The 16,323-nt window shown below is 36.7% G+C and overlaps 1 protein-coding gene across 3 annotated transcripts in view; it reads left to right on the top strand.

Moving 5' to 3' along the window:
- The first annotated feature begins 7,370 nt into the window (after nt 1-7,370).
- LOC101889674 (nephrin) overlaps nt 7,371-16,323 on the top strand; it is a 275,261-nt gene continuing 266,308 nt past the window's right edge. For 2 of the 3 annotated variants that reach the window (XM_011298259.3, XM_020034642.2), the window contains exon 1: nt 7,371-10,049. In XM_011298259.3, coding sequence (XP_011296561.1) covers nt 9,704-10,049 — 346 coding nt within the window. In that variant the 5' untranslated portion in view covers nt 7,371-9,703. The remainder of the gene's footprint in view (nt 10,050-16,323) is intronic. The other variant, XM_011298258.3, reaches the window with a different exon arrangement.

A 16,323-nucleotide genomic window follows, 5' to 3' on the forward strand; every position in this document is an offset into this window, starting at 1 on the left:
ACTGGTACACTTACCCTATGCCATAAGAATAATACCAATACAATAAAATTCAATTGCACGGACGCACTTTATTGATGTGTGTCCAATGCTGTAGCTACGCGTCCTTTTTCCTTCAAAATCTTTTTTCGGACTTGTCCGGAAGTTGGCTATGACGAAATTGACTTGGACTCGTTTGTTTCACTGTTTTCACTCCAATATTGTAGGCACACACAAACACGTGTGTGTAATTGGAGTAGCAGTGCTGAGGAGGAAAAAAGCTTTCCCGAAACTGCATCAACACTTGACCTTTTAATGTTGTCGCATTTCCTCTCGAAGCACTGAAACATTTAAACGATGGAGCGTGTGAGAGTGTGTCCAATTTTATCGATTTAGAGTGCGTGCAGGGTAACCCAAAACTTGTGTAAAATGGTTTTTGTTTCGTTGGTGATTTTTTTTTGCCATTCCAGTCAAACGCTTAGATTTCTTCTTGCCGTCCACTGGACATTTATGGGCAAAGAGACATTTGTTTTTTCTGGCGTTTGCTTTTGAACAGGATATGGAATTTTATGCGCTTGTTTTCTGGGATGTACGCTTGAAATACATTGAAATGGGAGTTTACTTGGTTAGTTTACAAACTTAAATTAGATATTTTGAATAGCCGAATTTAATTTCTTTTTTACGATTGTCTGGGGTAGATAATAGAAAAGTTTTAATGTGATTTTCTGTTCATGTGGTCAACTCTCATTGTTGACTTCGAAAAAATGCTGGATAATTTTCTTTATTTTTGCTTGTAATTGTAAGGTATGGGAGACAATGAATAGAGCATTTTGCAAGAGTCCTATTGTTTTTCTCCCTCTCCCTTTCATTTATAATTAAAAAGGTGAACAAGTTCTAATTTTATATATTGTTTACATGGAAATTCATGTCGAAATACTTTAAAAGCTTGTGGCAGAAGAAGGGGAAAAGTATACCATAAGCAACACCATCTTTTAATAACATTATGTCATCCCCCAGGACAGATGTTTTACTAATGGAATGAAAAAACCAATAAAGAAAGTCTTCAAGCCGGGCGGGGCCGACTTTATGATACCCTACACCACTTTGCTAATTAAGTAGAGCTCTATATAACAATTAAAAGTTTTTATGGGAGAATTCAATCATACACGCTATGATTATAATTATAATTTAAAGTTCAAAGGACTAAATATGCCGAAGCATTTGTATCTTTTTAATTCGGAATTTTATTGCCCATTTGGTGCACAATTAATTTGAAATCGGATAAAGATATATATGGGAGCTATATCCAAATCTGAACCGACCTCGATAAAATTTGGCAAAGATATTTCTGAGCTGTATTTGATATATTTCCCTGAATATCGTTGTTACGGGGTGCATATTACGGCTGTGGGTAACAAATATAACAAATCGGATGAATAATATATATGGAAGCTATAGCTATATCTGAAGCGATCTTCACCAAATTTGACATACTAGCTTTTAGACTCAATTCGGTCGTAAGTGCCAAATTCCATCCCATTTGGACAAATATTAGACGTTTGGTGCACAATAAAAGGTAAATCGGACGAAGTTATATATGGGAGCTATATCCAAATCTGAACCGATCTCGATAAAATTTAGCAAATGTATTTCTGAGCTGCACTTGATATATTTCCCCAAATATTGTTGTTGCAGAGTGCATATTACGGCGGCGGTGGACAAAAATAACAAATCGGATGAACAATATATATGGGAGCTATAGCTATATCTGAACCGATTTCGATCAAATTTGGCATACATATTTTCAGGGCTAATTTGGGTGTATATGCAAAATTCCATACACGGACGGACGGACGGACATGCATAAATCGACTCAGAATGTGATTCTATGCAGATCATCAAAAGGAACTATGGGTCTATCTCGTTTCCTTCTGCCTGTTACAAACAAATGCACAAAGACATAATACCCTGACCACCTTGTGGTGTAGGGTATAATAATATATCAGTCATGAACAAGGTTATTTGCACCAGACTAATCAAGAAGAGTTAACTCCTTTGCTGAGAAAAAACATATATATTTTTAATACTATTTGTATATCTACAGGGTGGAAAATAAACTTAATTTTATTAAACTAAAGCAAAAAATGTCGGAAATAGCATCAAGTTTTAGAATATGTATGGGAGCTGGTCCGATTATCATCTATTTCAATAGCATTCCTCCTTGAGCCGAAAACATGATTTGTGGAAAATTTCATCTCAATCGGACAATAAATGTGACTTGTGCTTTGTTTACAAAAATACATGGACCGACGTAATGTGTTTTTGGATGGGCACACATAAATTCTTTTTTTTTTATTCTTTTCAGAAAATTTGTCGAAAACCCGTACTTTATCGTTAGTTAAACTTTGTATTGTTATACCCTACAACACTTTGTGTTGGGGGTGTTATAAGTTTGATCACTTTTAATCACTCTACAGGTCGCAATAATGGACCGATCTTCTCGAAACTTAGAATGGAGGTGGGGTTTGGGCCAGAATAGAATATTTAGGGGTTGAAAAGGACCAAATACTGAAAAATTTCCTGTTTTTGTAGTTGCTCTATAGGTAACAATTATAGACCAATCGGAAGTTAGCATGGGTCTAGAGCTTTGGGCTGGGGAAATCAAAAAATGGACAAAAAGGTCAATTCTGACCGTAACGTCGATGCCGATATTAAATATATAGCGAAATATGTACAATGTGTATACAAAAGGAGGGACGTTAGCTAAAATGCTTATATCTCAAGAATGGCTGGCGCGATTTTGACAAATTTTGTCAATTCAGAATGCCCTTTTATCATAAAAGAATAGTATATAAAAAAATTGCATAAAAAGATGCCAATAATAATGATGTTAATAAAGATTTTATTGTATTTTGTGACATTTTTTATTATTTCATATTTTTTATCGCATGCGATTTTTTAATTTTTTGAAGTACACATTTTGTAATATTTTTTCACCTTACAACACAGGTTGGGGTTTTTATATACATATTGTAATTATCGTTCGATCCTCACAAAAATGTTCACAAGGGTAAGGTTAGACTTAGAAGGGCAAGGCCTATTGTTTTCAAAGATGCCCACAATATATTAAGGGGTTGAAATGGACCAACAACCGTTACAAAGGTCACAAATAGAAACCAAAAGAACACGAAATCTCGCATGAAGTTTGAGTTTAGGACAGCGGGTTGAATGGACCACTACTTTTGTGTAAAAAATACCAACATTTCCATTCTACCGAAACGCTGAAAATAACTTACAGGCGATATACAAAATACATAAAAAGTCGAACTTCTGTCTTTTTATGCTGATTTCGTTGACGAATATAGCCAAATATCGTAAACAAGCAAATCATATAGATGAGTCTAAATTTAGAAATACCTCTTGCTTTTGGAGATGATCGAAAAATATTTAGGGGTTCAAATGAACCAAAAACAGAAAAAATTCGTGATCACACAATTGAAGCCAATCGACACGCGGGAGCAGAGAGTTAAGGACAGGGAAGAATTCTGGCATTTTGGATGATCATTATATTTAGCTGTAAAATAGACCACAACAACTAAGTGCGTAAATATTGGGCAAATGCCCCTAGTCAAAATGCTAAGGGTAATATCTGGGCAATGCTCTATGACATCATTTCAAAAGCAAAATTTTCCAAAATGGATTTGGACATAAGAAGTCTTCTAACATATTGTAGTGTTATAGGGTAATACATGGTCGACCCCGCACGACTATAGCCTTTGCTTACTTGTTTTCTTTTATGGTTGTACAAGAACCTAATCTTAAATTATCGTTGTTAGATAAAACTTTCGTATTTAAAGCTCCTACTGGCTACTACTTTCTGTGAGTGAAAATTGCCTATGTAGGTATTCGTGTAGCTCCCATATGAAGGTACCTTCCTATATTTGGAGCCGCTAACCACTTGCCAGTTTGGGTTGTTTCGGTTCAGTGGTTCACGCTTCCTTTTGAACCATGGTTCGTTTATTTTAAATGGTTTTTCAGGCGGCTCGAACCGTGGTTTTAGTTCGGTTCAGTATTATGTGTAAATACATACATATCCAGTTCCGCACAAAAACTGCTTCTTTGGTGGCTAGCCTCCAAGCAATTTTCAACATACATTTTTATAGTAAAAATATATTTAACTATACGATTTTAACTACATATCATAAGGAATTAAAACAAGTAAAAAAGCTGTAAATTCGGACGGGCCGAACTTTGAATACCCTCCACCATTTGGTACAAATTTAACAATTTTCAAAAAATAAAATCCGTTAAAAATTCTGTTAAAATCTTAAAAATACCGAATGTAGCCGTATATTAGGGTCTTTACGACGACGTGGACGTGCAATGTCAACTTTTGTCACAAGCTATTACACTATTCAAATACAAAACTTAAAAAAAAATCTGTTTATAATGTAGCAAAAATAATTAAAATACCGAATATAGGGAGGTACCATGGGGGTTATGAAACGTGGACCTGCACAGACAACTTTCTGTCATAGGCTGTAGTATACATTACGAACTTCAAATACAAAATTTGAAATAATTCCTGTAAATAATGTCGCTAAAATCATCAAAATACCGAATATCGGAAGGTACCGTGGACCTACATGACCCATTTTTTGTCTTTAGCCGTAAAATCTGTTACGAACTTTAAATACCAATTTTGAAACAATTCCGGTAAATAATATCGCTAAAATCAGCAAAATACCGTGTATCAGAAATTTCGTTAGGAAGCTAGAGTGATTTCCACAGACGGACGGACATTGATAAATCGACATAGAATGTTATGCTGAATGTATATTTCGAGGTGTTACAAGCGGAATGACAAACTTAATATACCCTCCATAATGGTGGAAGGTATAAAAATAATAATAAAGCTTTGTTTATGTGCCGACAAAAATTCCTAATTTTTGAGGCACAAATTGCTGGACCGAACAATTTTTATGTCTGTAACAGGGTTAAGGAAACGAGATGGATCCATAATTCCTTTTGATGATCCTTATAAAATCACATTCTTAATCGATTTATACATGTCATGTATTTTTTGTGAGCAAAATGCGGGTCGCATTTATTTTCTGATTGAGTCGAAATTGTCCCACATCATTTGTTTGAGACAATGGTTTACTTCACGGTACATTTTGATTAATTTGACATTATTCACCGGAATTGTTTCAAGTTTCGTATTTGAATACCGTATTGGTCTATGACAAAAAGTGCATATCCATGTCTTAGTAAATGCCCCAATATAACGGTAACTCCCTATATTTAGTACTTTTAGAATTTTAACAATATTTTTCAACGGATTTTTTTTTTTTTTTTTTTGAAAATTTGCAAATTCCTTCCATGTCGTGGAGGGTATAAAAGTTCGGTCGGACCGAACTATTTACAGAGATAAACATAGTTAACTCTTGTGTACCAGAAAGAATACTTCACTCTTTTCAAGTGCGAAGTGTAATAAAATTCGGACACTGCTTTTTGGCTTGTTAAACCTGTTGAAGGACTGAAATTCGGCGTGTATGAGATAAATAAAGTCGTGCAAAGTAAAGGCAAATCACACCTTACAAACTTCAGCTTTTTCTACAAGCCTTAGCTGTTGCTGCCTGAATCCACTTTGCGGAATATATACCTAGCTAAATATAGTCTCATATTCTTCCACGCATTTTTTACAATTATTGTTTGCAGTCGTACTGTATCGGTGGGCTAAAATTTGCCGAACTGTTTTTTTCACGACTTTAACAAAATAATGAAAAGTTACCAATAAAACCGATTGTTTTTCAAATCTCTCATCCTTTGTATTTGCACAATCCAACATTAAGTAAATTATACCTTTATGAAGATGTAACAATACATTACCTACTTGTCGCATATTTGCCCCCCTGCGGCAAATTACCCATAAACACGCACAATATGTACGAATACACAGAACAAAAAAGGCAACAAAAGAAGTTCAACATTAATTTTCTTGGGCCAAAGAGCAGTGTTTACACTGAAATATTGGAGTGAAGGAGGTGGGGGATGGTACAAATAATGAGTGTGTACGAGTGTATTGACATTGATGTAGACTAGCGTGCACATGACCAACGCAACATTAAATATTCGTAACTCGCTCGCAGCTGAAATGGCACAACTACACACATCTGGAGTAGTTGCTCTTTCCGCAATGAGCTCGGCTCGTCTTTTCTTTTAGCAGATTCTAGTCCTGGCACAATGATTGAGAGAATCTTAGCAGTGATGTCGAGGCGAGCGGCGAGATGAGTGTGTGAGTTCGTGTTTGTATACGATATTACAGCAAAAATATACAATTTAGTGTTGTGTTGGGAATGAGCGTAACGCATTTCATAATAGTTGACGACTAGGAGCACTGAAGCCAGTACGTTCTCCACGAACGAACGAACGCACGCACATACACACACACCTACAACAATAGACAGCAACATATGTCCACCAATGTCATAAATAGTAAGCGATAATTGAAATAATAACGGCATCCGGGAGGATTAAAGGATTCACAAAACAATTGCGAATCTCAGAATGGAGTGTTTGCGTGAGCTCGCTCTCTCATTTTTGTTTTTATTTTTGGTAGCTGCGTAAGAGAGTAAACAGAGAAAGGAGTGAGAAATTCAAAGGTCACAATTGTGCCTCTCCCGGAATACGAATTTAACCTTTTGGTTCTTAGAGCAGTTAGCGTATCGTCCATCGTACATTGTTAACCGCAGAGTTATATTGTGCTATGTTTCTCATACGATTTAATTATTCATTTCAGTTTCATACTTCAATTTGTTTATTCTGTTCAACATTTTATAAACCAGTATTAGATTGTTAGCTATGTAGGGGTATTTTCTTTAGACGACTTATTGTTGTTTCTATATTTGTTTATATACCCACACTTGTGACATTCGGCGGCTGAATTCCAGCTTCCTTTAGGCACTGCGCACTGCAGACCATTTGTGTGGTTATTTTTGCAAATGCAAAATGTAAGCAAACACCATGGCCGTGGAGCTGAATATGTGAGAGAGTGTAAACAGAGAAAACATTCAATCAGTCAGCCAGCAAACGCTCTTGGGGTGTTTCGAATTTCGAAAGTGAAACTGGTTTCCATCAGCATTTTCCCACATGTGTTTTCTTGTAACTCTCAATTTCACTCTCTATCTCTCATTTGTGCCGCTCTCATTCATGTGCGTAGCACAATGAACTCTCCCAAAAGGAAACTCTGGGCCTCTCAGTGGTGTGTGTGTCTCAGGTTGCTTACAGCCTCCACAAATGGGAGTCTTGTCAAGTGTCTTATTGCGTACGCCGTACGCCATTCACTTACATGTTGTGCATGTTTAGAGGGCGAGTGTTTGTTGTGTTGTTGTTGTTGGCGTTCTTGTCGTGCTCACAAAGAGAGCCAACCAACCATTCAAGTGTGGTGTTTAGCTGTTGCGCTGCAGTTATGAGTATGCCTATGCGGAAATTGCCGTTAGTTCGGTTTTAGCTCTGAATCGGTATTGACGGTTATTTCTACTGAGCCACGCGCGTTTTGTTTCGTTTTGCTTTCAACATCCAAGAAGTGGAAAAACAAAAACACCAAACATCACAAGTTCTACTATCGGAATATTTCGACTATCACACGTACGTCACCACCACCACGAACCAGCACATCCCAACCGATTTCCTCTCCTCGCCAGCTCCGGGGAATCGCAGGGAAAACAAGGCGAAAAGAATGAATGAAGAATAGAAAAAAGAAAAAGTGCAAAATAATAAATATCTCGTGAATTTGATGAAAATTTACTGTTACAGAGCATCATTCCGAGTGGAAATTTGTGTCGTTTTGTGGAGGAAATCGCTCCTCGAATTTTATAAAAGAAATGGTCCCCGCTGACCAAATAAAAATAAGATTATAATTTTTGTGATATTCTAGATTTGTGTGCTGCGTTCTTTTCGTCTACGTCTTCGTACTCGCAATCGTTCAATGAGAATATTTTCGTTAAAATCGTTGCGTATGGTCGCGTTATCCTGCGAAATTTTTTGGTGAAAAGAAAACAGTGCAAAACGAACGAACGAAGAAAGAGATAAAAATACATAACGGAGAAAAAAAAATAATTCGAAAACAAGTGGAAATAATGATAAATTTACAAACACAATGATAATTAGAGTGATGATAATTTAATAACAAAACAAGAACGGAATTTCTTAAATCTATCTAACAACCCGGTACGAACAACAAAAACAAGAACACAACAACAGTAACAACAAACAATAACAAATTAACTTGGCCAACAAAAGTGAGCTGATGATGCTGTTTCTAAGGGCCAAATTCTGGCACGTTTATGATTCTTAATTAGCTACTGGAATAGTTTCAGCTGATGTAAGCATTAAATCACAATAGAAGAAGCCAGTGCAAAGGAAGACAACCACGCACCCAGCCGAGGGTCGATTTCACACACAAACAACAAGAACCCGTCAAGAACAATCAACCTACGAGCCACCATTCATTCATCCATCCATCGAGTAGGGCCATATGCTTGCCGCATGCTGCTACCGCAATTTCTGTGAATAAATGAATGGATGCCGACCTCCCCCCACACTCAAACAAAGACACACGCACACATACATGCGAGTAAGGAGTTGTCGATGCTTACATTCTTTTTGATGGGTTTTGGATTTACCCGTTGCCAGGGATAGCAAGCCAGGCCAGCTTAGCATCATATTGAAATGCCTATAAAGAGGCGTTTTTTATGACCGTAAATAATAAAAATAACAACAGCTACTCCAGAAACAAACTCACACACACACACAGACAAACATACAAACCGGGACTGAGAAAAGTAACAAATAAACCGAAATACCAGAAACCAACAAAATTTTCATCTGTCGGTCGGTCGGTCGGACTTCCGGTCAATTGCCATAGAGAGCCTGTGTTGTGTTGTTGATGGTGTAAAAATATTTTTGTTAGCTGCCCTTTGGCTTCGTTGTGACTGACTGAATGAATGAATGAGTGCTGTGACTCAACCAAACAACCAACCAACGCCAAGTATCGTTCGAAAATTGTAATGCAAATCCTAAAAATAAAACAAAAAGGAATTCTTAATAAAATGTCAGAAATGCCAACAGCATCGACATTTCAATTTTAAATGTGGATATCCTTTCCTCTGGCCAACATAAACAACATCTCCATCAGGACTGACGACTGCGACAACACGCACCATTCAACCCAGCTACCCGCTCAAAAGGAATACCAGAACAAAGTTCGTTATTACCACCATTGCAGAGAAGGATTACAAATAACCGAAAACGGAATTGAAAACAAATTCTTTCGTTTTCGCCCGTTTTTATTTCTCTGCCCATCATCGGAGGGCGTGCGTGCGTGCGTGTGCCTGAGCGTCGCAAGCAGAATGATGGACTGCTGGTCATCATTGCAAGCCATTCTCAAATGTCGCTCTTAGCGTTCATACCAAAAAGCGTGCAACAAAAAACCAAAGCAACCAACCAATCAAACAAATTAATAAAAACCAAACGAAAAAACCAAAAGCCCCAGCTACTAACCAAAAGCTAAGCTTCTGTATGTCTTACTCTGCCAACTAAAGAACACTTCCTCTCACTGACTGTCTATCTCTAATTATTTAAATAATAACAATTACCCGTTGACAAGACTCAAGGAAACTCTCGAGCATTAAATTTCCACTAAACCTGCTGAGACTGCTAGCTGATGTTGTCAATATCAGCCACCATGGAGTCCCCAGATCCTGGGCAAATTTATCCATTTGCCTTATCTGCCACAAATAGAGCTGCAGATGCGGTTGCAGCTGATGCCCCAGCCCCCGGCAATGCATGTCAGCATTGTCATCGTTTCTATCAACATCAACCAGAATATCAGCACCGGCAACAACACTGCCACAGTCATCATAACAACAAACACCAGCCACAGCAGCTATCATCGTCCAAGCAACATCATTGCTCGCCTCGTCTTCGACAATATAATCGTCAGCATCAGCCTCAGCATCATCGTCAGCTGCAGCAACATTGGATTAAAAATCTTCATTTTGTCTGCTCCGGTAAGTGCAACATTGCCAACATTGCAGTGTATAATTTCAATTTTTCATTTGTATTCCCATTCTTGTTCTTCCCTCGACGAAAGCCTTTCATTGTCGTTCATCCTTTGCTTTCAGTTGGCGTCATCGCCCTGACTGCCTGCCAGCCCGGCTGCCAAAGCCGGCATACATTAAAATAATTATTTTTCTCATTTCTCTGAGCTCTGACTGACTGGCTGGCTGGCTGGCTCGCTGTTGTTGAGAGTTTGTCGACAATAATTCCCTGCATTCATTTTCTGTTTGGGGCAATCAACAGCAGCAGCAGCAACAACAACGTCAACAACTCTGTATGAGCTACAAAATTCACAAACAATACATGCAACATTGCTGGTACATATGCAAATTGCCGTAACAGCAGCGATGCCAGCGTGCATTGTGTGGAGCTCAACTAATATATTGTTGTTGTTTGTTGTTGTCGGAATTGTCATCATTCACATGCGGCAAACTGGCTGGTTAGCTGGCTAGCTAGCTATCTGTGCACCTGTTTTGTTTTTGTCTACGTTTTGTTGTTTTCAATTCAACTCTAAACGTTGCCTGCCCAACTCGTATTGTGGATTTCTTCATTCCCTTCGGTTGCCCGTACACTGTTCCGAGTCTTGTTGGCTTGGGCTCCAGATGATGTTAAAGGTCAGTGGACTTGAATTGCAAAGTTCAATTGTAACACCAATAACATTTGCCCCCCATTCGAGTGTCAGTTGTGGAATTAATTATTCATTGCCGCCAAATCGCTGTTGTTCGCTGTCAGCAACAATTGTGTACAGCATGTTTCAATCGTTGCCATTACACAATATGTTGCAGGTTAACGAAAGCGCGGTAATTGCATGCAACGCTTGTGAATCGAAGTCGCGTTAAGTGAGTTATATTATTGACACCGTAATGGGAAAAATTATTAAAAAAAAAAAAATGACAAAGTTTCAAATAATTACTGCTATTGGAGGGTTTTAAATGTTGAAATCAAGGGAAAATAATTTTGAGTGGTAGTCATGAAGAAGGAAAAAACTTTTCTCATTACTAGGTATAGGTACGTCTGCACCGTGGGTACAAAAGCTAATGTTTTGAGTTCGAGTCCCAGCGTCGGCAAACGAAGAAAATTATAACAAAACCAGTAAAGAAAGTCTTAAAGTCGGGCGGGGCCGACTTTATGATACCCTACACCACTTTGCATAGTTATCAGAGCTTCATGTAACAATTAAATGTTTTTATGGGATAATTAAATCATACAATCTATGAGTATAATTATAATTTAAAGTCCAAAGGACTAAATATGCCGAAGAATTTGTATCTTTTCAATTGGGGCTTGTATTGCCCATTTGGTTCACAATTAACTTGAAATCGGATAAAAATATATGTGGGCGCTATATCCAAATCTGAATCGATCTCGATTATATTTGCAAAGATAACTCTGAGCTATGGGGAAAAAATATAATAAAAAATACAAAAATATACAATGTATATAGGAGCTATAGCTATATCTGAACCGATCTTCACCAAATTTAACTAGTTTCTAGACTCAATTTGGTCGTAAGTACCAAATTCAATCCCATTTGGGCTAATATTACACTTTTGGTGCACAATAAAAGCAAATCGGACGACTTTATATATGTGTTATATATGGGAGCTATAGCTATATCTAAAGCGATTTCGACATGCATAAATCGACTCAGAATGTGTTCTATGCAGATCATCAAAAGGAACTATGTGTCAATCTCGTTTCCTTTTGCCTGTTTCAAACAAATGCACAAAGATATAATACCCTGACCACCCTGTGGTGAAGGGTAAAATCAAGTAATACCTTTTGTTCGCAAGAGTGATACTGGTAAAATACTGGCTAAAATAATTTCTCGTTCTTAAATGATGACACGCCCTAATAAAAATAAAATAGTGTGTTAGTAAGTTAATTTATAAGTAGTTATGATTGTCAAAAATTGGTTATGAAACCCATTATTTGGTAATGGAAGTTTTTGGTGGTCATTATTATTTTCCTTGGAATTTCTTTGGTTTCCAGACAATTCTTCTATGACAATACTTCTTAGAATATTGAAAAAATCAAAATAAATGTTTTTTTTTTATTTTTCAAAATTAACATTCTTATGATTCAAAGAGTCTGAAAAGAAAACTCAATTTTTCAATTTCAACGGGTTTGTTTAAAGTAACTGCGTCCGATATACTATTTTTAAAGCTAGGAATTGTTCACTCTGTAATTGTCGTTTATAAGAAAAATGTTAACAACAATATCAACTTTCATAGAAAAACGAGCCTCATCAAATGTATAGGCTTACCCTGGATGTTTCTTCGTACTAAATTCGTTTCAGGGAATATGAAGCCACACTCTCCACATCTCTTTGTTTTTCTGGCTGTCAAAGCAGTATCCGAATTGTACTAAAGAGCGAACATAGTAATATTACTTTTTAACTTAGTTCGATCTGGAAGATGGGCAATATCGATGGACTTCTTCTGGTACCGCCCCACAATATTGTCAAAAGATCGACTCCTTTCATAAAAAAGCCTGTGGAGTATCCAATTTGAATATTGTACAATGCAGCACAACATGGTTCCAAAATATTTGGATAGCATGTTTAAATTGCATATTTACGTGAAATGATACCTCGTTTCCTTCGATCTTTAAATATACAAAGTGTGATCCTGACACTAGATCTAGCCGGATATATGATTCACAAATAATCGACATTCTGAAATAATTAGTCTTATGTAAAGTAAAAGGAGCATAGATTTAAAACAATTTTTTCAATGCGTACTATTGTCATGGCACATGGGTAAGCTATGTAAATGGACATCTTAATGTAACTCCTGCCCAAATTGTCACAAGAAGAGTGATCTCTAATATGTCGTCAAATTGCCAAAAAAAAACTACTAATCTCGCTTCTCTCGCTGACCTGAGTCAATCGGTCCATGATTTTAGCGCTGGAAACCGGTTCTGAACCGAAACGGATTTGAACCGGGGCGGTTTTTATATAAATGAACCGAGAACCAAGCCACTGCATACAAAACTCTCAATTAAAAAAATGTTCGATTCGTTTAACAAAGTTGTGCCGTCAACATTGGGAATTTGTGTCAGAACGTAAACATGGTTTACTATTTTTATACCCTCCAACATTGTATGGAGGGTATATTAAGTTTGTCATTCCGTTTGTAAAATCTCGAAATATACATTTTAGACCCCACAAAGTATATATATTCTTGATTAGCATAAAATTCTATGTCGATTTAGCGATGTCCGTCAGTCTATCCGTCTGTGGAAATCACTCTAGCTTCCGAAAGCTATGAAGTAGGTTGATAAAATTTTACTCAAATGTATATTATATTTGAAGTTCGTATGGGATACTACAGCATATGACTTGTCCGTGGAGATCCACGCCTTCGTATAGCCCCCATGTAACGGTACCTCCCGATATTCGGTATTTTTATACCCTCCACCTTGGAAAGGAGGGTATATGAACTTTGTCATTCCGTTTGTAACATCCTTAAATATTCGTCTTAGACCCCATAAAGTATATATATTCATAATCAGCATAAAATTCTAAGTCGATTTAACGATGTCCGTCTGTCTGTCTGTCCGTCTGTCTGTCTGTTGAAATCACGATACAGCCCACATTATTTGACGTAGAGCTCCAAAATTTAGCAGAGCTATTTGCATTGTGTCTAGGATGGTTGGTATTGAAAATGAGATATATCGGTCCACGTTCTTGTATAGTCCCCATATAACGGTACCTCCCGATATTCGGTATTTTGATGATTTATGCCACGTTTTTTCACGGATTTGTCTTAAAATTGGTATTTGTAGGTCATAGCAGGTCCCTGAGCGTGTGGCAAAACATTGCATGTATGGGTCCAAAATTTGGTATAGCCTCCATATAACGGTACCTCCAGATATTCGGTAATTTGATGATTTTTGCAACATTTTTTCACGGATTTGTCTGAAAATCGGTATTTGTTGGTCATAATGGGTTCCAGCTCCGGTGGCGAAACATTGCATGTATGGGTCCATGATTTGGTATAGCCCTCATATAACTGTACCTCCCGATATTCGGTATTTTGATGGTTTTTGCCACATTTTGTCACTGATTTGCCTAAAAATTGGTATTTGTGGGTCATAATGGGTCCTAGTTCGTGTGGCGAAACATTGTAATTATAGGTCCACGTTTTGGTATAGCCCCCATATAACGGGACCTCCCGATATTCGGTAATTTGATGATTTTTGCCACATTTTTTTCACGGATTTGTCTGAAATTTGGTATTTGTTGGTCATAATTGGTTCCAGCTTCGGTGGCGAAACATTGCATGCATGGGTCCATTATTTGATATAGCCCCCATATAAAGGTACCTCCCGATATTCGGTATTTTGATGGTTTTTGCCACATTTTTTCACTGATTTGTCTAAAAATTGGTATTTGTGGGCCATAATGGGTCCTAGTTCGTGTGGCGAAACATTGTAATTATAGGTCCACGTTTTGGTGTAGCCCCCATATTACGGTACCTCCCCATAATCGGCATTTTAATGGTTTTTTCCACATTTCTTCTAATGTTTATTTTACCCTAAGGTGGAGGGTATTAAAAGTTTGGCCCGGCCGAACTTAATGTTTTTTTACTTGTTATGATTTTAGCGACATTATACACCGGAATTGTTTAAAATTTGGCATATGAAGTTCGTAATGGATACTACAGCCTAGGACTGATTTTAGCTACATTATTCACAGATTTTTTTTTCAAGTTTCGCCTATGCAGGCCCACTTCGATAAGATAATGGCTACATTCGGTAATTTTAAGATTTTAACAGAATTTTTAACGGATTTTTTTTTTTGAAAATTGCCGAATTCTTTCACAGTGTTGTTTATTAGTTCCTTATAGCAAACAGTTAAAATCACCAAAAGACCACCACCAAATTATCATTTCATCGCGAATACTTTTAATGCAAAAATTTACTCAAATACATGAAAAGGGCACTTCAGAACCATCATATGGATGCTTGGATTTTGTTGACCTTTATAGTTGTATATCGATATACTACAGATATAGTTTAAATCTAATTTCAAATATAGGGCAATTGCTACGACATTTTGTATGGTCTAGTGACCCCGGGTAAAAACCAAAATAGTCGTTTTGGTTATTTGACATTATTTCGAGAATATATTTTATGTGGTCTTCATCGAATATTTAATGTTTCAACAATTTGACATTTAATCCCATTAAATACGTAATATTTACTCTTTATCATATAGTCGTCACACCCACCTTTATATATTATCTATAATAAATTTTGATTTATCTATTGAATTATAACCCAGTATTCATGTGTTGTGTCATCATATGATATTAAATTGACAGGTTCTTTACTTTTAATAAAAAAAACTCTTTTATAAAAATCAAAAAAAAAAAAAAAAAAAAAAAAATTGCATTACCTTTAAAGTCTGCAAATGTTAATGTCCGGTTAAATATTAAAATCTATACAACTTAAAAATTCAAAAGTATATATGTATGCAATATAACTCAAGTTTCATGTAGCCTCTCGAAATGTATATAAAAACGGTTTGAAGTTCCCAGGAATTTACTGAACTTAATAAGCCTTGCCTTCCTGCTTCAACATTATTATTATTATTTAAGTTTTTCTTGGAAATCAATTCAATTTGCTTGACAATTTAAATCCACGTTTATACAGCATCGTTATTTTTGTATTTTTTGTATTGGGTTATTACCGCAGAATTCCTTTCACCTTGATGACCTTCCACTCTTGTAATTTCATCGTTAACTTTAACTTTTTTTATGTGAATGTACGTATGTCCCTGTGTGTGTGTGTGTGTGCGTAACGGTATGGCATTTCATTAAATTTAAATTTTATTGCCACAAGAGGACGCCATTAAAACACTCAACTATTATGACGGACGCTCTCGGCCATGTAGTTTATTTCACTTTGCACTTTTAGAGGCGTTCGCTGAGAGAAATAAATGAATAAATTTCCAGAAACAAAGATGTCATTGGCGATATCGACGTCGTCGATATCATTATCGATACTTCTCCGCCCACGAGCCACACAGAATTTGTAAAACGCTGTCTTTCGTTTCCCCAGCCGCATCGGATTCATTTCAATTTTGTTTTATTTGCCAAATACTCGAGTGAGTAATCGCTTTTAAGGTTTGCGATGTCCGCTCAAGAGCAGTGTACATTAAACAAACCATTTTAAATTGGTACAAAACTGCCTACAAAAATTAAAGCCTGGACGACC

This window comes from Musca domestica, unplaced genomic scaffold (genome assembly GCF_030504385.1).
Source record: "Musca domestica strain aabys unplaced genomic scaffold, Musca_domestica.polishedcontigs.V.1.1 31, whole genome shotgun sequence".
Classification (NCBI taxonomy): domain Eukaryota; kingdom Metazoa; phylum Arthropoda; class Insecta; order Diptera; family Muscidae; genus Musca; species Musca domestica.